Source organism: Monodon monoceros, unplaced genomic scaffold (assembly GCF_005190385.1).
Source record: "Monodon monoceros isolate NGI ecotype Baffin Bay Population unplaced genomic scaffold, NGI_Narwhal_1 Super_Scaffold_11, whole genome shotgun sequence".
In the NCBI taxonomy this organism is placed as follows: domain Eukaryota; kingdom Metazoa; phylum Chordata; class Mammalia; order Artiodactyla; family Monodontidae; genus Monodon; species Monodon monoceros.
Genome location: NW_021703767.1, coordinates 3,107,046 through 3,127,859, shown reverse-complemented (window position 1 = coordinate 3,127,859; position 20,814 = coordinate 3,107,046). Strand labels below are relative to the sequence as shown.

Genomic DNA, 20,814 nt, shown 5'->3' with positions numbered 1-20,814 from the left:
CCCCAGGGCTCCAGCCTGGCCAACTCTCCAGGCAGCTGGGAGGAGTCTGGAAAGCCCGTGACTATCCACCAGGTGGAGGCCAGATGGCCAGGGAAGGAAAAGCAAAGACCATTGGCCGTGGCCGTGGTCAGCCGAGCCTGGGCGGACCGGCAGGGAGGAGGAAGCCTGTGCGCTCCAGCCACTGTCTCAGTAAGCAAGCCCCAGACATTCAACAGATGAAAAGCAGTGGCTTGGAATTCTCTTAGAACGAAACAATAAGTGCATTCTCTGTCTGGTTTCGACACCAGCTTCCAAAAGCAACAGGCACTGAGAGCCATTCAGCATCACCGCCCTCCCAAAACTTGTTCCCGCCCCCTGAGAGAGCTGGGGAGCTGCAAAGGCAGCCCCCGCTGTGACCTGCAGGTCAAGAGCTGCCTGCAATCCCTCCCTTTTTTCCCACACTCCCTGTGGCAATTAACAAGGGGGGGGGGGGTTGGAACCAGAACAGTGCTGAAACCAGCAAATAACTGGTGGCCGGGTAATCCTCGCTCTGGCTGCGTGAAGGACAGAAATAAAATTGCCATTTCAGCTCTGGGTGCAGCTGGAAAAAGCTTTCACTCTCGAGGATGTGCAGAAAACTTAGGGGAAGGAGGTCCATGGAGAAGAAACTTTTCCCATCTCCTGTTGAAATTAATGAGAACGGCACTCACAGCGGGGAGAACAGGAACCCAGGGGGATTCTCCTAGCGCTAAGCGGTGCTTGGGTTTAGGTCGCGACCACAAATAGCTTACGGCCCCGTGCCCGCCGGGCGCTTGCTAATGACCTGCGGCGAAGGAGTCCCGACTGGCCACCGGCCGCCTGCGGAGGTGACCAGTCCCCTGCAGCCAGAGGGGGTCGCTCGCTATGAGCACCTGTCCAGAGGGCACTTGGAGACAGGCTGCTTGGCCCTGTCCCCAAGGCGGCTGGACTCAAAGGCAAGATGAGGGGGTGTGCCTTAATGTGGGAGGGGAAGAAAAGGGAGTGAAGATAAGGGAGAGAGGAGAAACGGGGAGGGAAGAGGAAGGAGGGAGGAAGGCGGAGTGGGGGAGAGGAGGAGGGGGCGGGGAGAGGAGGGGCCGAGCCGGCGGCACGGGCCGCAGCGGCGCGCTGGTTGGCTGGTCCCCGCGTCCTCCCGCCACCCGCCCCCTCCTCCCACTCCCCGCCCTCCCCGCGGCGGCTGGCGTCGAGAAAGTACAGTAAAAAGTCCAAGTGCAGCGCTCGTCAAGATGGGAACGGGCTCCTCCAGCTACCGGCCCAAGGCCATCTATTTGGACATCGATGGACGCATTCAGAAGGTAGCCCCCTCCCCAAGCTTCCCAGCCCGGCGCGGGCGCCCTCAAGGCGCGCCCCCTGCGGTGCCAGCCCGGCGGCGGCCCCTCCCCGGTGACAGCGCGGGGTCCCGGAGGCGGGTGGGGGCCGGCCAGGGGGCGCCGGCGGGGGAGGGGACGGCGGTCGAGCGAACCGGCATCCGTGGAGCCTGCTGCGGCCCTCGACAACTCGGGCCGGGGGTTGGTGGGGCTCTGCGGGGCAGGTGTCCCCACGCGCGGCCCCGTGGAGAGGCGCGACTGCAAGGGGGGATTTTTTTCCATTTCGTGGGCAGAGCTTTCTTTGTAACAGATCTGATTAGGCTGAGTTCCTCCGTTCAGAGGCTGGTCCGTTAAGCCTTTTACTTCCGGTGGAACACTCACCCCGGGAACCGGTGGGCAGACCTGCCGGGCAGAGTCCTCAGACAGGGAGGCTGCCTGGAGCTCGCAGCCCCTGTGGGGACCGGGCACTGCTTCCCGGCCAGCAGGGAGCAGGTTGGGCGGAGGGGTGTTGGTAGAGGCTGGCTCAGCAGGGACTGCTCATCCCCCCACCTCCTTCAGTTACCCATCCCAGCAGGTGGCCGGCTCTGACCGCCAGGGGGTGACCCCGGGGCTGCTCTACCTCCTGGGCCTGCAGAGAGACTGGGTGACCCTCTGGACCAGCTTTACATTCAGAGCATCTCTCCTGCTTCTCACTGGCAGAGAGGGACGATTAGAAAGCTGGCTTGGAGCGGGCTTCTCCAAGCTCCCCCTAAGGTCCTGGGCGCGGGGGACAGGGAAGGCCCCAGTGAGGGAAACGCTCCGAAATCTCAGCTGGATGTTTCAGGGAAACCCTGCAGCTGCCGCGGCTCACTTTGCTCTTCTCAAGGTGGCGCACCCAGAGCTGGGAAGCAGGGGGAGATGCCCCAGCCAGGCACGGAGTAGCCTCGGGGGCTCGGGTGTCTCCGGTTCTCACACAAGCCTCTGCTAACTGCCTCACCCTCAGCCCATCCCCTGCTTGATCCCAGGAAAGGAGAAGTACGGGCTCCCCTTCTCCCACTATAGCCCGCTTCATTGGAACCACATAACGGCGAGCAGGAAGCAGCTGAAACAAGGGCAGGTGGCCCACCCGCTCTTACTTCATCAGCACAGGGCAGGTGATGACCTGATGCAGTACTCCCCCCAGGTCCCCTGACTTCCAGGGCTGGGCACCTGTGACTGCACAGGAATTTAACAGCCTCCCCAAAGGAAGAAAGGGCCCTCCGCTGAGTACTTCCCTGCCCCAGCATGGACACACATGCACACACCTGGGCACACTCGTGTGCACATGCATTCACACACAGCATGCACATAAAAATATGTGCACGCACCACATGCAAACACACACAAGCACACACGCACGCACGCACACATGTACACAAGCACACACGCTTTTTCTACCCCAGCAGAGGAGAATTATCAAAGATTGGCCCTTTTTATCTTTGGAAAGAGGTGAGATGAGATGCTGTCACCATCAGAAGTGACAGCTCCTTCCCAAGAACTTCCCAAAGCTTTCCCGGAGAAATTCAGTGGGATGTGGGTGAAAAGTGGAAGAGAGGGTCCAGAGGGAGGTGAAGGTGAGTGGCGGGCTCAGCTCAGCTGTCACTGTGGGCATTTTGCGGCTGAGATGCTCGAGGTTTGGGTGACCTCCACGAAAGCAGCCCTGCAGGTGGCCCTGGGAGACCGCGGGCACCTGCGCTCAGGGGGTGCCAGATCTGATGTTGAGTGTTGGTTCCACCAATTTCTGTGATCCTGGGCATCTAACCCTTGGCTCTTCTGAGCTGGCCTCCTGGTCAGTAAAGTGGAACAAAAACACCCGCTTCACAGACTCTCGTGTGCAGTGAAGGAGGCCATGTAGACAGAGTGCCTGGAACACTCTGGAACACAGCGGGCGCGATGCTCTCTCTCTGTTTCGTCCGTGCCCTTTAACTAATACAAAAGAGGGGAGGCAGACCGTGGTCCTCAGACCTCTGCCATCTGTGTCAGTGCTTCTTGACCTTGCTGTGCGCCCTCTGCCTTTGTTGCCAGCCCTGTTGGGGGCTCCTGGCTGCACCTTTAGCCCTGGGGGAGAACCGGATCATTTGGGTTTCCAGGCATGTGCTAGAAATTCATAACCCCGCGCTCACCTCACGCTCGACACCCAGCAGCAATGTTGGGACTTTAATCTTGGGTTGAGAGCTCCTACAGCAATGCTTCCAGCGGCTGGGGTTTCTTTTCTTAAAGTCCCAGGCACTGGATTAATTCCTAAAGTTCCCAGCATGCAGTCGTGTTCTCTCTCCCTTTTATCCCCATCCCACCTCCTTTCCGGGAAAGGTCACTCTTGAGGGGAGAGCCCCGCGGAGTCGGAGTCAGGGGATGAGGCAGGTACCGCTTCTGACGCGTGTGCCGTTCTGTGTGCCCATCGTCCCTCCTGCGGCCCCCACGTTGTTTCTGCTCCCTGTCTGTCCAGTGCCCCGGCTCCTGGTCCTTCCACGCTCCCCCCAGAGAGGGCCCCAGTGGGGAAGAAGAAGATAACAGGCAGAACAGTGGCTTCTGGGGCTTCCCTGGTGGCGCAGTGGTTGAGAGTCTGCCTGCCGATGCAGGGGACACGGGTTCGTGCCCCGGTCCGGGAAGATCCCACATGCCGCAGAGCGGCTGGGCCCGTGAGCCATGGCCGCTGAGCCTGCGCGTCCAGAGCCTGTGCTCCGCAACGGGAGAGGCCACAGCAGTGAGAGACCTGCATACCGCAAAAAAAAAAAAAAAAAGAACAGTGGCTTCTGCAGATGGTGTCTGCTCCAGCAAAGCTTGGGGTGCAGACGTAACGTTGTCTGTAGGGACAGCCAGCCACCGTCCCCATCTGAGGACGTACCGTAGTGATCGTACCGTAGGTGTTCCAGGTTCCTAGAGAAACCGCGGTGGCCCTCGGGAGGCTGGTTCACTGCTTCCTTGGTGTGAAGGAGACTCCAGCACACACGGTCACTTCACCTGCTCAGGTATCCAGCGGGAGGCCGCCACGGGGATCTGGGGTCCACTTGAGGGATCCGTGTTCCATCCGCCAGATTCTCCTGCAGAGGCTGTGCAGAGGAGGCTCAGAGGGCAGACGTGGCTTATCTTCCCGGGTCTGGGTCCTTCCTGGGTCTACACAGAAGCAGCATCCCAGGTGGCTGGCAGCCATGGCAGGAGCCAGACGGCGGTCCTGTCCTAAGCGCCTCCACTACCGCCCCCACGGCCTCGGGTTAGTTACCCAACCTCTCTGTGCCGTGGATTTCTCCGCTGTCACGCGGGGATGCTGTTGTTCTGCTTGCTGTAGGAGTCCAAGCGGACAGGGCAAATAGCTTAGTTATCCAGACGAGTTTACTGAGCAGCTGCTATGTGCTGAGAGCCGGGATCCAGCTTCGTGAGTCCCCCCGAGCCATGGCCCCTCTGGCCCCTGCTTCCCCCGGGAGGGACAGGTAGTAAGCTGCCGCTGTTGCAGGGTGCCTGGTGACGGGCAGGACACCGCGGGATTCGGCTGGCGGGAAGGGGCTGTGATGCCGGCCGTACATGGGGCCCAATGAAGAGGTTTCCTTCCTCAGAGAAGACTGGCGTTGTGGGGAAGGAGCCCTTCTCGCAGACTGGGTGGCCTCAGGAGGACCCAGGCCGGGAACTGCCGTATGGCCAGGGCTGCGGCCTCACGCGGCCAGCAACACCTCTGCACACCTGTCCCCATCGCCTGCGCCTCCACCTGCCAGGGGGGCGGGTGGGACCTGGCTCCTCCTGGCCTCAGGTGAAGGAGGAGGGAGTGGGAGCCCCCAAGCCCGGAGAGCCAGCACTGCAGCTCTGAGGACTCTGCTCTAGGAGCAGATGCGTCCTGTCCCTACCCAGAGGGCTTGCTGTTTCTCTCTGCAGCTTCCCCTGACCTCAGAACCTGCTCCTTTCTCCCACCCGTGTCCGGAACAAGGATGAGCTCAGCAGGGTTGCCCAGGGCATGACGGGACAATGCCCTTGGCATCAGGGAGCTTGAGGGGTCCTGCCTGGTGGCACGTCTGGGCGTGGGTCTGCCCACCTCCTGCATGAGGCAGACTGAGGCCTTTGTGGGACCCCCGGACCTGGCCTTGGGCTTGGGTTTGGTGAGAGGCCTCATCTGGGCAAGACTGACCATCCTGGAGACCATGATAAGTGCCGTTGAAAGGGCCCGCCTGTTGGTGCATCACCCTGGTCTAGCGGCCCCCTGGGGGACAGCCCCTTGTCAGGGGGGCCACCTGGCTCTGCTGGGACCACCCTCGGCCTCTGTGAGTTGCCACGTCCTTGTTCCCGCCTCGCTCTGCAGCTGGAACTCAGGTCTTAATGGGCGATCAGCCACTTGAGTTCTACTAAGTTGTTTCTGCTCTAAAACAATGGAACAAATGAGAAAAATCCAAAAGGAAGAGCAGTTAGAGCATCGGAAAGTTAAAACGTCAAGAGAAGGCTGTTCCCAGTTCCAACGCCTTGTTGTGATTGGTTCTCCCCACCCTGTGACTGTACCCCCTTCCCCGCTGGGGCTAAGCCCCCGTCCGCCGGGCCTTCTCTCCACCCTGCTGCCCTCCCCCCAGCCTGGCCCTGTTGACACCTGGGACCCCAGGCCGTGAAGCCGGCACTCAGCCCCCGTGGAGCTGCGGGGCCGGGCCTGCCATCCCTTCCCCAAAGGTTCCCCCGGAGCTCAGGCCCGCCCTCCTCCCTGCGCTGGGAGTCCCGCTCCGCCCGCTCTGCCGCAGTCTCCCTGTGCCCCCCTGCCCTGCTCTGGCTCTGCGCCCTCTGAGGACAGCAGCCTCCACTGCCTCTGGCACGGACACGAGCCAGCGCTTCAAGCTGGCTGCTCGTCTTCGTCTTCAGCCTGTTTGTTGCAGGGCGCACCTGCCCCCGTCTGGTCCAGCGCGGTCCGCATGGCGGGGCCTGGAGTCCCTCCCTGGCTCATGGAATGTCTTTCCCCTCCTGGAATGTCTGGCTGGCTGCCTGGTGAAGCCTAGTGGAGATTCCCTTTTGCCCGCAGACGTGTGCCCCTGCTTTGCCCCACGCTCAGAACATCCCTGGCCTGCCGACCGGAAGGGTCTATGCCCGCCTGTACAGGGATGCACTCCCTGGCCAGGCAGACCCAGCGGGTCCTCTGGGCTTCTGCGCTGCTGTCCTCTCCCCACATCACTGCCCGGTGGACTGCCCTCCACAGTCCCAGCAAAGTCGTTTATCCTCCTTTTAATGTTCATAATGTAAGAGCTTTAAAAAGATATTGAAATGCTGACAAGCTAATTGCAACCAAGGGAAGTTGGAGAAAGGGGGTCATTCCATACCCTTTCAGGGATCCCAGTGCAAATGGAGGTATAGGGCTGGTCGTGAAGGGGAGAAGACCCAGCCCCTCGCCTGTGATGACCCTCTGTCTGCAGCTGCGCCAGAGCTGGGCTGTGAACATTGATGTCTCCATTTTCAGTCTCTTTTTCAACAAGTAGATCAGCCACTAAAGTAAGTCAGCCTGACTCCTGAGATGCCGTTTCAGGTGCTTCCAAATAAGATCTCTTGGAAACTCAGTCTCTCAAATTTTAGCCCGAGGTCGTGGAGAGCGCAGGAGGCTGCTGGACCCCCTCCTTCCCACTAGCTACGGTCGGAAAACCTCTTAAACCAGACACTTTCTGACATCCGGACGCCCCAGCACGGGGTTGCCTGGAGGCCCGAACCTCACTAATGTCATTCATCAGGGTTGACGGATAATAACATGGAGACCTTGCCGGCTAAGCGCAGGGGGGGCGGAGCTGCTCTCGGTGGTCACGGGGAGGGGCAGAGGCCGTGGTGCTGGACAGACAGCCTCTCAGTGCCCGGCTCTGCCATGGAAAGGTCACCTTCTCCTCGGTGAGGTGGGTGCAGTGCTGACGCCCCACACGGGGTGATGCGGCTGGCGCTAGATAGCACTCGTACAGAGCCCAGGGCGGAGCCGGCCACCCGGGGAGGCTCAGTAAACACGTCCTGTCCCCCGGCCCCATCCCTCTGCCCTGTCCACTCGGAGACTCTGGAAGAAGCCTTGGCAGTGCCTTGGTGTCCCCGGTTTCATATCTGTAAGCCAGCCCACTGTGACAGACAACCACAAAGATGGGGGCAGTGCCAAGGCCCCGAGACCCCGGCCCACTGCCCAGGGCACCTCCCTCTCCGACCCGGCAGAGGCAAATCTCTTGCCCTGAACGAGAGGGCCGGTGGCCTCACCAGAGGCCCTTGTGGGCCGAGCGGCTGCTTGGCCTCAGAAACGTGCAGAGTACGGCTCTGAGTGTCAGGGAAGAAAAGCACGGGCAGGGCGCCCCGTCAGACAGCTTCTGGGAACCTCATTTGCATGCTCAGCTGGGATGCTGAGCCCTGTGCCAGCCTCGGGGACCCCGACACAAGCCCGGCAGTGGGCAGCAGGGGCTTGGGCGGACAGGTAGCCTTGGGTCACTGCAGGCTGGGGCCCCACTCCCCTGTCCTGGGTTTGCGGTTTGCAGGTGGCAGGCTGCACTCCTGGGGACTGGGGGAGGTCTTTGGCAAGAAGGGCTGAGAGGGTCCCCAGAGGACACAGAGGGCCCTCAGGTGTCCATGTCAAGAGAGCTGCAGCCCAGCCCTGCCCCAGTGAAGGATTCCTCCATGCTCCCATCCCCTCCCCTTCGGCCGGACAGGCCATGAGACGGGAGGGGGGCCCCGGCAGCCCCCGCCCAGGTGTGGCAGAGGATGGCCTCCAGCCTGGAGGACGGCTCGCGGCCGGTGCAGGAGGCATGTCAGCCGCCCAGCTTGAAAGACGTAGAGATGGAGCCATAGCCTCTTGCTCAGCTCATCGGGCTAATTCCTCCCACTTTTGTGGTTAAGTGTTTGCATTTCCAGGGTTCTGAATCTTTTTGAGAAAAAAGTATTCTAAGGTAGTGCACGCTTAAAGATCCAGCCGTGAGAGTATAAAAAGTGCACCCGTCTCTCCCTGGGCACCGGGTTTACAGCCGTGCTGTGGGTCACTGTACAGGGCATTCAGTTGCCTTGGAAATGGCACCAAGCGTTTTCAGTCTCAAAAACATAACCTCTGCAGTCGGTGGTGTGGTTATTTGCCTTGGCCGCAGGCCTGCCTACCTGTCCGCCACCCCATCACCCCACCAGGTACCACATCTCCTTCTCAATTCCCAAAGCTGATCGCCCGATGGGGACTTTCGCCTGAACAGAAACTCACAGCACCTCTGAAAACTCGGTCTTGACACAATTAAAGAAGAGCTAGAACGTTCTGTTCAGTTGGCTTTCGATGCCCTGCCTAACATTTTTTTTAATTTTTAAAAATCGTAGTAAAGGGCTTCCCTGGTGGCGCAGTGGTTGAGAGTCCGCCTGCCGATGCAGGGGACCCAGGTTCGTGCCCCGGTCCGGGAAGATCCCACATGCCGCGGAGCGGCTGGGCCTGCGCGTCCGGAGCCTGTGCTCCGCAACAGGAGAGGCCACAACAGTGAGAGGCCCGCGTACCGCATTAAAAAAAAAAAAAAAATCGTAGTAAAATACACATAGCATAAAATTTTACCGCCTCGCCATTTTCGGTGTACAGTTAGTGGCACTGATACGTTCACATCGTTGTGCAGCCGTCACCACCATCCATCTCCAGAACTTTCTCATTTTCCCAACTGAAACTCTGTCCCCACTAAACACTGACTCCCCGTGCCCCCTCCCCAGCCACCCGGCAGCCACCACCCTACTTTCTGTCTCTGTGAATCTGAGTCCTCTAGGGACCTCCTATAGGTGGGATCGTACAGGATTTGTCTTTTTGCGACTGGCTTATTCCACTGAGCCTATTGTCCTCAGGGTTCATCCTTGTTGTAGCAGATGCCAGAACGTCCTTCCTCTTTAAGGCTGAATAAGATTGCAATGTGCGGATGGACCACATTCCATTTATTCGTCAATGAATTTGCCTGCTATCTTTTAAACCTGAATCATCTCCACTCTTATCACCTCAGTTTGCAAAGCGTAGGTCTGTTTCAATAGTGAATTATTGTGTCTTCTGGAAAACTTTGTGTTCCCAAAGCCCTCCCCCGTTTCCTGGTCCTGATCGTGCTCATCCAGGGCGGTTGTGTGCGGTGTGGTCTATGAAGTGAAATGTTACAGGCGGGGACGGGAGTCAACTGTTCAGGGAAGACAGATGCTTTTCAGATTCAATTACACTCAGTCCGTTTACCAGCAACATGACATCACGGTCGAGAGCACCGATTCTGGGGTGGGTTCGTCTGCGTTTGCACCCGGGAGCGTGCGGGCAAGTTACATGCCTCGGTGTCTCCGTCTGTGAGGTGGGGGGAAGCCAGCGTCCACTTCACAGGGCCGCTGTGATTAAGTTCAAGCATGTGTGCTGAAACGGGGTGGCATGTAGTGTATGTTTAGGAAGGTCGTGTTATTTTTACTTGTTTATTATTTATGCATGTCATGGATTCAAGCCGCCGGATCTCCGTGTCTGGCTGGGGGAACCTTCCCGAGACGTGTGGCCCTGTGTGTCGTGCCATCGTTCCAGGCACAGGGCCGTGTGTCCAGGAGTGCTCTGTGGAATGAGGGGGCCGGCCCAGCCCCTCGGGTGTATCCAGCTCTGTGATACCTGGTGACTGTGTTCCCCAGGTCGGCCCCCAAACCTCTCTTCCCAGCAAAGAAAAGACCGCAAATGCCTTTCATTTCTCCTCCGACTGTTTCGGAGGTGGCGCTCCATCAGGACAGCGGTGAGAAGGGAAGGCAGGGGAAGGGGACGTGACCACCCAGTGCAGGCTCTCGGCTTGGATGCACTGGGACCAGCAGTCCCGATCGTGACGTGGGGCAGCCTGCATGCCCGCGTGCTCTCCAGCTGCATTAGGGTTTCCAGGCTTCTGGGTCGTTTGTTTTGCTGGAGGGGATGGTAGCGGTACCCACAAGCACTTAACAATAATTTTACAGGCGAAATCAGCCTTTGCTGTGGAAACGAGCAGTGCTTGGAGAGTGCTCGGCTGGTCGCTTTCCCCTGCGGCCCCAGGAGCGCTCTGCTGTCTCTGTCCCTTGGATGCCGGCTGTGCTCCCCCAGCCCCCGTGTGCAGCCTGGGAGAGCTGCTCGGCCCTGGGCGATCTGTCACAGGCAGACCCTCCTCGGTTTAGCCGAGAGGGAACACGGCCGCAAGGAAAAGCGGCCACCGCCCTGCGGTCACCACCACCCAGCTGCAGGCTCCGGGAACCAGGGTGCTGTCCAGGTGGGGTCAGGCATCCCCGAGGCCAGCTGCAAGGTGCATTGATTCATTCTGTAAGCAGAACGGTTAGCAGACCCAGTGATTCAGGCTGGCTTTATCCCCACAGCTTCTGCCTTGGGGATTTTTTTGTTTTTACATTTATAGCCTTACAACTAACAGAAAAAGAGGCAGTGCATTTGACATGATCATCTAGAGATCTTCAGTAATCTCTCCACCTGCGATTCCCATTTGCAAGAACAGCTAACCCAGAGCATCGTTCCTTGTTACGTAAAGGCTGACTGCCGGCAGAAGCAGCCGGGCGTGGCTGGCGGCTCGTCTGGAGCCCGTCTGCCATGCGCACCGGTTCCAGAGCACTTCGGGGAGCAGCCCCCAAAGTGTCTGCGCTCAGAGTTGTGTTATATAAGCTTCACAGGGGGAAGAGTCAAGATGTGGGCAGTGCTTAAAGGCTCAAAATTCATGGTCACACATACCCTGAGATCTCTCAATGAAGCTTCTTATGTAAGCCTCAGATGTCTTACCATCACTATTAATAACAGAAAAAGAGCAAACACGAGAAGCAGTGGAACACGTGACTCAGAGATGGCTTAAGATGCCCCCTGGAGCCAGCAGGACGTGCAGCGGTGGTCCAGCGTGTATTTGAGACCCATTTTGCGGGGGGTGTTTTGAAGGCTGAGCCCCAAAGAGCAGAGATGGGAGATGGCACCTGTGCCCTCCTGGCAAAGACGGCCCAGAATATTCCAAGGGGTGAGGGTCGGAGAGGGACTTCCTGTGGCAGAGTTATAAATGGGCACGTGTAGGAGCAGTGAGTTTTCTCCGGGAGTATTTCTTGAAGCAGTGCTGCTGGCACCAGGCAGAAGAGGTGGATGAGACGGGTCCCAGCCTCAGGGACAGAGAGGACACTCCCGTGCAGGTGATGCCTGGGTGATGGAGGGTGCTGAGGTGGGTGGGCAGAGGGTTAGGGCAGCCCTTCTCAGAGTCAGACTCGGCGGCCGGTCCTGGGCACCCAAGATGTTAAGCCTGATCATCAGGGCCCGATTCTCAGGGTTCCCGTGAGTGAGCCTGGAGGGTGCGGGCTGCGTGCACCGGCGGACGTGGCTGGGTCCTCCACCTGCTCCCCTCTCCCTGCACCCCATATTTCCCCCCCGGAATGTGACAGCATATGCCAAGCCCTGCACCCTATTTTTTCCGACTCGTCCTGTGCACGGCATCTCCCCTCCCAGGCCTTTCCCTGAAGCCCAGGGCCTCTCCAGGGATGGGGGACTCTGGGCCTCTTGGGCACTGGTGCTGGAGCAGCGGGGCCCCCTCTACGTCTGGGGTTTCTGACTCGGTCTGCGGCCCTGTGGTGACCCCTCCCCACATGCTCCAGAGAGACAGCTCAGGCAACCCCCAGCGGATGCAGGTTGGGTCCAGACACCACAGGGCCCCCTCGAAGCCTCCAGCTCCCACCCACCCCCGTTGGACGTGCCAGGCTTGGCTTCTGGAAGAAAAAGCCAGGGTTTAGTGGCTTTCGGCCAACCGCTGTGAGCCCCAGGCATCAAACTAAAACTAGTGAGCCCCAGGGGGATTGTTTGGTTCAGCGAAGAGGCTGCACGGGTGACACGGCCTCCACACTCTGGGTGGCACGGGTGCCACGCGATGTGGGACAGTGGGCGTCTCGGCGTGGCCCAGGAGACACTGTGCCCGGCTGACGTTACATCGGGGACGAGCACCCCCGAAAGTGCAGCCGCACTGAGCAGAAACCCCGATCTCCGGAGGCACTTGTAGCAGCCGTAGAGGATGCCCGTGGGGGTTTTCTCCCGGTGGTGGACGCCAGCCTCCGCCTGGATAAGACGCAGGACGGTGGGGCTTGGACCCGCTCAGGGCCCCCAGCGTCACCCATGCCCAGGGACATTTCTTTTCTGGCAGGAAAACTGTGCTCAATTTTTCTAATGAAATTTCAAGTGATAAAAAGAAAAGGAAATACAGGAGGCGATGGAGGGAGGGAGGAAGGAAGGAAGGCTGCCCCCACTGCAGATGGAAGCCTCTCAGCTCCCCCGCGTCCCACGACCAGCTCAGCTCACTGGACTTTCTCCCCAGCTCCCATCTCAGTGCACACACCACTGTTCGCCAGGGCGCCCGCGTGACGGCCCCAGGTGCCTCTGGCAGGTTCCCGCCTGCCTGCGTTGTCACCTCGTCCTGTCTTTGTTCCCGTGGGTCCCCACCGTTTGGGGTGAATTGTGTCGCCCCCAAAAGATATGCCCACGTCCTAACCCCCAGTACCTGTGAATGGGACTGTGTTTGGAAATAGGGTCTTTGCAGATGTAACCAAGGTGAGATGAGGTCATGCTGGTTGAGGAGGGGCCTTTATCCCACGTGACTGTGTCCTTTAAGAAGAGGGAAATAAATGTGCACGTACAGAGAACAGAAGGCGGAGGTGGAGACTGGGGTCATGTGTCCACAAGCCAGGGAGCCCCAGGGGTTGCTGGTCGCCACCAGAGCTTGAGAGAGACGAGGACGGACGCTCCCTGAGAGCCTTCGGAAGGACCCAAACCCGCCATTGCCTTGACTGCAGACTCCCGGCCTGCATAAACTTCTGTGGTTTTAAGCTGCCCGTTTGTGACACTTCATTCCGGGAGCCCCAGAAAACTCATACAGTTGCCTCATTTTAACTTCATTACCTCTTTAAAGACTTTCTCCAAACACAGCCCTCCCCGGAAAGCCTTGATCATTCTCTGGAAAGGGCTGAAAGGCGCAGCTTCCCTAGAACCCTCGGATTCCCTGTTCATTCCCACTGGGAATGGCAGTGGGACGTGGACGCTTGCTTCGCAGGACAGCCGAGCTCTCTGGCCTGAGCTGGAGAGAGGGGCCCTTCCCGCCTCCTGGTCACAGGTCTCGCTTTCCCGCGGTTTCTTCTACATCTTGGCTTTTCACCCTCCCCCGATCCCCGCCACACCCACATTCTGCCTTGAAACAGGGCCAGAGGGACTGCATGTTGGGGGAAGGCTCCCCACGGGTGGACCCCAAGGGGCTTCGGCGCCAGGTCCTCTCCTCCTGCCCCCTCCCAGCCGGGGCACCCAGGAGCCCTGACCCCAGGATGGGTCTCCCGGGACCACACCCGGAGTCCTGATGCAGCAGAGCCGCGGGCAGGGTAGCAGGACGAGGGCCCATCGAGGGGAAGTGCAAGGCTCGTGGGCCACGAGCTGCCTCTTACTGGGGTTAGATCTCAAGAAGTAAAGCAAATCTGAAGCAGACAGACGCCCTCAGCCACATCCTAGCTTCAAGCAGCCCTCCGAGTCGAGCTCCGCCTCAGCACATTTCTTGTTCTTCCGGCTCCTCGCTTTGTGCATTTTCAGTCCCCTGGGAGCCATTATTTCTAACAATGGAGCTTGGCCTCAGACACCAGAAGCGAGAAAAAACAGAAACAAAGCAACCCTGAAAGATGACAAGAGCCGTGAGTGGATCAGCTGTGACAGATGGGTTCAGTCAGGGTGGAGGCTCCCGCAGACTCGAGCGGGGAAATGGGCCCCGAAATCCCGCTGAGGCTCAGGGCAGCCCAGAGCCTGAGCAAGTGGGGGTTACAGAGTCTGGGTGGCCGCGTCCTGCCGGTGAACGTGCACACATCCAGGGCAGTTCCCACGACTGGACAGTTCCCGGGCTCTTTCCCTGCAGCCTCCCAGCCTCACCGTCCCCCAGGCCCAAGGCAGCTCTTAGGGGCTGAATCACAGCCTTTGACCCGCTCCCAAGCTTCCAGTGTCTCCGCCCTCTAACCCGTGCTTCCCTGGCCCCGTCCTGCAGTTTGGTCCCAATCCTACAGACACTCCGTGCCTCATGCAGCTTCAAGGACTCCCATCACCTGCAATAAAAGATCCCAGGCTTCTCAGAATGGAGGCCAAGGGTTTGTTAGCTCCCTGGGACTCCTGTAACAAATCAGCCATGAGCAGCGTGACTGAAAACAGAAATGTATTCTTTCACTGTTCCGGAGGCCAAAAGTTCTAAATCAGTATGACGGGGGTCGGAATCAAGGTGTTGGCAGAGGCCCTGGGGGAGAATCCGTCCCTGCCTCTTCGGCCTTCTGCGGCTGCCAGCGTATCTTGGCTTGCGGCCTCATCCCTCGAGTCCTCAAGGCCAGCATCTTCCAATCTCTCTCTGCCCCGGCTTCACGTCACTTTCTCCTCCCTGTGTTGTCGGCTCTCCCTCTGCCTCCCTTGTGATTCTGTGATTTCATCTAGGCCCACCTGAATAATCTGGGATGATCTCAAGAGCCTTAATCTAATCACACCTGCAGAGACTTTGTCCCATAAGATGATATTCACAGCTTCCCGGGGTTAGGGTGTGGGTATCTTTGGCGGGGTGGGGCATTATTCAGGGCTGACGGCCACTTGGCTGTAAACACATTCTAGCCTCAGCTCACAGCACAGCCCCACAGGCTCTCCACACGTAGTCACTGTGCCCTAAGCCCAGCGGGATCGTCGGTCTAGAATTGTGGGTAGGGTGGAGCGAGGTGATCACACTTTCCCTTCACCTCCAGGCTGATTCACTCTGCTCCTTGTGGCCTCCCCATCCCTTGAGGTCGGCCCTCTTTCACAGATGTGTCCCATCTGCCTTTGTTTTCGTGTGTGTTGTGGACATCATCGCCTCCTCTGCCGCCCGGTGCATATTACAGGCAGGGTCTTAGACATCTCTCTGCTCCCCCCACCAAATGTGGCTCTTCATTTTGATTGCGTTAACTCGTGCTGCGCTAGGCAAATGTGCCTCTCAAACCCTGTCACCTAACAGGCTGCCTCGACTGCCTCTTGTGTGTTGGACCCCGGAAAAGGTGCGTGAGGGAGAGATGAATCTCGGGAAGCAGTGGTTTGCTTCAGAACCTCAGCCTCAAATCACCCCGCACCCCACCACCCCCTCGGCTGCTTATCCAGCGGCCCCGGAATCAGCAGACTGGGCTTTGCTTCCAGCAGTGCCACGTGCTGGTTGTATGATCTTGGGCCTCAGTTTCCACATCTGTAAATGGGACTAGTACCTGCCTGGCAGACATTTGGGTCATGCTCACCACATCCCAGGTATCTTGGGACGTATTTTATAGAGGCTGTGCATCTTCCCTAGATGGCACATGAGGAAAGTATGCAGTGAAGAAGTTAAGGAATTTGCCCACCATCCCAGAGTCCTTGAGAAGCAAAGCTGGCCGTTGAACGGGAGGGCAGGCTTCAGGCTCTGTGCGGTGAATGTGCCTCTTGGGGAGAAGGAAAAGCCACCCATGGGGTGAGGTGGTCATTCCAGTATCTGGGGCTCAGGGCAGAAGCTGCCCAGGGGAGCCCCGCAGCACCGTGAAGCTGGCCCTGTCCACTCTGAGGTTGAGATATCTAAGACCAGAGATGTTGGGAGACTTGCCTGGGGCACACGGTGTATTAGAGGGGGAACAGAGTCAGGTCCTGGAAGCCCAGTTCAGAGGCTTTTCCTCGGCTGGTTCGTCACGCCCTTACAAGCTCTGCAAGAGCAGTGAAGTTGGTCTTTAGGGACCCCTCTCTGCATTTGTCCCGAACTCACCCTCCCATAATTCCAGGAGGCTTTGCATGTGTGCTGCCCCCCGAGCGTGTCCATGATTCCCAGCTTCACCCACACCTGGTCTCCATCATCTAAGACGGTTTATCGCACTGAGCCACCGGCTCCTCTCCCTTCCCTCGGCCTGGCCTTCACCTGCTGCTGGACTCGCAGTCGCCATTCCTTTTCATTCCCACTCACTGGTGTGAACCTGGATGAGTTCCTCTACTCTCTGAACCTTAATACCTGCGAAATAGGAATAACAGTGCCCAGCTTTAAAGCTTGCTTTAAGGATCAAAGATAATGTGTGTTCTTCCACAAATAAATGGCAAGAAAAAGGGACCATGTCTCACACACACACACACACACACACGCACACACACACACTCGTTTTCAAGTCACGATCCACACAAGACTCACCTGGTAGATTTCTTTGCTGACCTTCTTGGTCTTTATCCATTTGTTGCATCCCTTACGTTCCTTTTGCCATTTTATTGGTCAAAGAAGACATATTACTTCTTGTCCTCAAAACATGCCCCAAGGATAGATATCTGACAACCTGAGAAGTGATAAGGGAGATTGTTGTCAATTTTATTTCCATGTGATAATCGCACTGTGGCTATCTTAAACCATAAGAAAGAGATCTTATATTTTAGAGATCCACACTGAAATACATGCATGAAGTAATACGATGTCGAAAATGAGCTTCACAGTGACCCCACTGGAGGGTGAAGTCGGGGGACAGGCAAAGCAGAATGGGTCTCGCGATGAGAGTCGTGGAAGCTGCGAGGTGGGAAGGGAGGCCCCGTTATGCCAGGCCTTCTGCTTTTGCACATGTTGGAGCATCTCCATTATACAACAGTTCCTCTTTCCTTTCAGAGAATGTGTGTAATGCATCTGGCTCATAGTAATAAATGGTAGTTTTCGTTATTATTTTTACTTTTTAACACCTTTATTGGAGTATAATTGCTTTACACTGGTGTGCCAAGTTTCTGGTGTATAACAAAGTGAATCAGCTGTACATATACGTATATCCCCATATCCCCTCCCTCTTGCGTCTCCCTCCCACCCTCCCTATCCCACCCCTCTAGGTGGTCACAGAGCACCGAGCTGGTCTCCCTGTGCTGTGCGGCTGCTTCCCACTAGCTATCTACCTTACGTTTGGTAGTGTATATATGTCCATGCCACTCTCTCACTTCGTCCCAGCTTACCCTTCCCCCTCCCCATGTCCTCAAGTCCATTCTCTATGTCTGCGTTTTTATTCCTGTCCTGCCCCTAAGTTCTTCAGAACCACCTTTTTTTTTTTTTTAGATTCCATATATATGTGTTAGCATACGGTATTTGTCTTTCTCTTTCTGACTTACTTCACTCTGTATGACAGACTCTAGGTCCATCCACCTCTCTACAAATAACTCAATTTCGTTTCTTTTTATGGCTGAGTAATAGTCCATTGTATATATGTGCCACATCTTCTTTCTCCATTCATCTGTAGATGGACACTTAGGTTGCTTCCATGTCCTGGCTATTGTAAGTAGAGCTACAGTGGACATTGTGGTACATGACTCTTTTTGAATTATGGTTTTCTCAGGGTATATGCCCGGTAGTGGGATTGCTGGGTCATATGGTAGTTCTATTTGTAGTTTTTTAAGGAACCTCCATACTGTTCTCCATAGTGGCTGTACCAATTCACATTCCCACCAGCAGTGCAAGTGTTCCCTTTTCTCCACACCCTCTCCAGCATTTACTGTTTGTAGAATTTTTGATGATGGCCATTCTGACTGGTGTGAGGTGATACCTCATTGTAGTTTTTTTTTTGTTTTTTTTTTTTGCGGTACGCAGGCCTCTCACTGTTGTGGCCTCTCCCGTTGCGGAGCACAGGCTCCGGATGTGCAGGCTCAGCGGCCATGGCTCACGGGCCCAGCCGCTCCGCGGCATGTGGGATCTTCCCGGACTGGGGCACGAACCCACGTCCCCTGCATCAGCAGGTGGACTCTCAACCACTGCGCCACCAGGGAAGCCCTCATTGTAGTTTTGATTTGCATTTCTCTAATGGTTAGTGATGTTGAGCCTCCTTTCATGTGTTTGTTGGCAATCTGTATATCTTCTTTGGAGAAATGTCTGTTTAGGGCTTCTGCCCATTTTTGGTTTGGGTTTGTTTTTTTTGATATTGGCTGCATGAGCTGCTTGTAAATTTTGGAGATTAATCCTTCGTCAGTTGCTTCATTTGCAAATATGTTCTCCCATTCTGAGGGCTGTCTTTTGGTCTTGTTTATGGTTTCCTTTGCTGTGCAAAAGCTTTGAAGTTTCATTAGGTCCCATTTGTTTGTTTTTATTTTTATTTCCATTTCTCTAGGAGGTGGGTCAAAAAGGATCTTGCTGTGATTTATGTCATGGAGTGTTCTGCCTATGTTTTCCTCTAAGAGTTTTATAGTGTCTGGCCTTACATTTAGGCTTTAATCCATTTTGAGTTTATTTCTGTGTATGGTGTTAGGGAGTGTTCTAATTTCATTCTTTTCCATGTAGCTGTCCAGTTTTCCCAGCACCACTTATTGAAGAGGCTGTCTTTTCTCCATTGTATATTCTTGCCTCCTTTATCAAAAATAAGGTGACCATGTGTGCATGGGTTTATCTCTGGGCTTTCTATCCTGTTCCATTGATCTATATTTCTGTTTTTGTGCCAGTACCATGTGTGTACTAGCATGTCTTACAGTTTTCTGCATACAGGTCTTTTGTCTCCTTAGGTAGGTTTATTCCTAGGTATTTTATTCTTTTTGTTGCAGTGGTAAATGGGAGTGTTGCCTTAATTTCTCTTTCAGATTTTTCATCATTAGTGTAGAGGAATGCCAGAGATTTCTGTGCATTAATTTTGGATCCTGCTACTCTACCAGATTCATTGATTAGCTCTAGTAGTTTTCTGGTGGCATCTTTAGGATTCTCTATGTATAGTATCACGTCATCTGTAAACAGTGACAGCTTTACTTCTTTTCTGATTAGGATTCCTTTTATTTCTTTTTCTTCTCTGATTGCTGTGGCTAAAACTTCCGAAACTATGTTGAATAAGAGTGGTGAGAATGGGCAACCTTGTGTTGTTCCTGATCTTAGTGAAATGGTTACAGTTATTTATTTCTTTTTTTTTGCGGTACGCGGGCCTCTCACTGCTGTGGCCTCTCCCGTTGCGGAGCACAGGCTCCGGACGCGCAGGCTCAGCGGCCATGGCTCACGGGCCCAGCCGCTCTGCGGCATGTGCGATCCTCCCAGACCGGGGCACGAACCCGTGTCCCCTGCATCGGCAGGCGGACTCTCAACCACTGCGCCACCAGGGAAGCCCATGGTTTCAGTTTTTCACCACTGAGAACAATGTTGGCTGTGGGTTTGTCATATATGGCTTTTATTATGTTAAGTAAGTTCCCTCTATGCCTACTTTCTGGAGGGTTTTTATCATAAATGGGTGTTGAATTTTGTCGAAATTTTCTCTGCATCTATTGAAATGATCATATGGTTTTTCTCCTTCAGTTTGTTACTATGGTGTATCACATGGATTGGTTTGCATATATTGAAGAATCCTTGCATTCCTGGAATAAACCCCACTTGATCATGGTGTATGATCCTTTTAATGTGCTGTTGGATTCTGTTTGCTAGTATTTTGTTGAGGATTTTTGCATCTATGTTCATCAGTGATATTGGCCTGTAGTTTTCTTTCTTTGTGACATCGTTGTCTGGTTTTGGTATCAGGGTGATGGTGGCCTCGTAGCATGAGTTTGGGAGTGTTCCTCCCTCCGCTATATTTTGGAAGAGTTTGAGAAGGATAGGTGTTAGCTCTTCTCTAAATGTTTGGTAGAATTCGCCTGTGAAGCTATCTGGTCCTGGGCTTTTGTTTGTTTGAAGATTTTTAATAGTGCTTGTGATTGGTCTGTTTATATTTTCTATTTCTTCCTGGTTCAGTCTCGGAAGGTTGTGCTTTTCTAAGAATTTGTCCATTTCTTCCAGGTTGTCCATTTTATTGGCATATAGCTGCTTGTAGTAATCTCTCATGATCCTTTGTCTTTCTGCAGGATCAGTTGTTACTTCTCCTTTTTCATTTCTAATTCTACTGATTTGAGTCTTCTCCCTTTTTTTCTTGATGAGTCTGGCTAATGGTTTATCAATTTTGTTTATCTTCTCAAAGAACCGTCTTTTAGTTTTATTGATCTTTGCTATTGTTTCCTTCCTTTCTTTTTCATTTATTTCTGATCTGATCTTTATGATTTCTTTCCTTCTGCTAACTTTGGGGGTTTTTTGTTCTTCTTTCTCTAATTGCTTTAGCTGTAAGATTAGGTTGTTTATTTCAGATGTTTCTTGTTTCTTGAGGTAGGATTGTATTGCTATAAACTTCCCTCATACAACTACTTTTCCTGCATCCCATAGGTTTTGGGTCGTCGTGTTTTCATTGTCATTTGTTTCTAGGTATTTCTTTTAATTTTCTCTCTGATTTCTTCAGTGATCTCTTGGTTATTTAGTAGTGTATTGTTTAGCCTCCATGTGTTTGTATTTTTTACAGATTTCTTCCTGTAATTGATATCTAGTCTCATAGCGTTGTGGTCAGAAAAGATACTTGATACAATTTCAATTTTCTTAAATTTACTGGGGCTTGATTTGTGGCCCAAGATATGATCTATCCTGGAGAATGTTCCATGAGCACTTGAGAAGAAAGTGTATTCTGTTGTTTTTGGATGGAGTGTCCTATAAATATCAACTAAGTCCATCTTGTTTAATGTATCATTTAAAGCTTGTGTTTCCTTATTTATTTTCATTTT

General features: G+C 54.9%; 1 protein-coding gene across 1 annotated transcript in view; it reads left to right on the top strand.

Annotated features, from left to right (window-relative positions):
- The first annotated feature begins 1,202 nt into the window (after positions 1-1,202).
- PDE9A (phosphodiesterase 9A) overlaps positions 1,203-20,814 on the top strand; it is a 100,679-nt gene continuing 81,067 nt past the window's right edge. Inside the window, exon 1 of the mRNA XM_029215497.1 lies at positions 1,203-1,313. Coding sequence (XP_029071330.1) covers positions 1,245-1,313 — 69 coding nt within the window. The 5' untranslated portion in view covers positions 1,203-1,244. The remainder of the gene's footprint in view (positions 1,314-20,814) is intronic.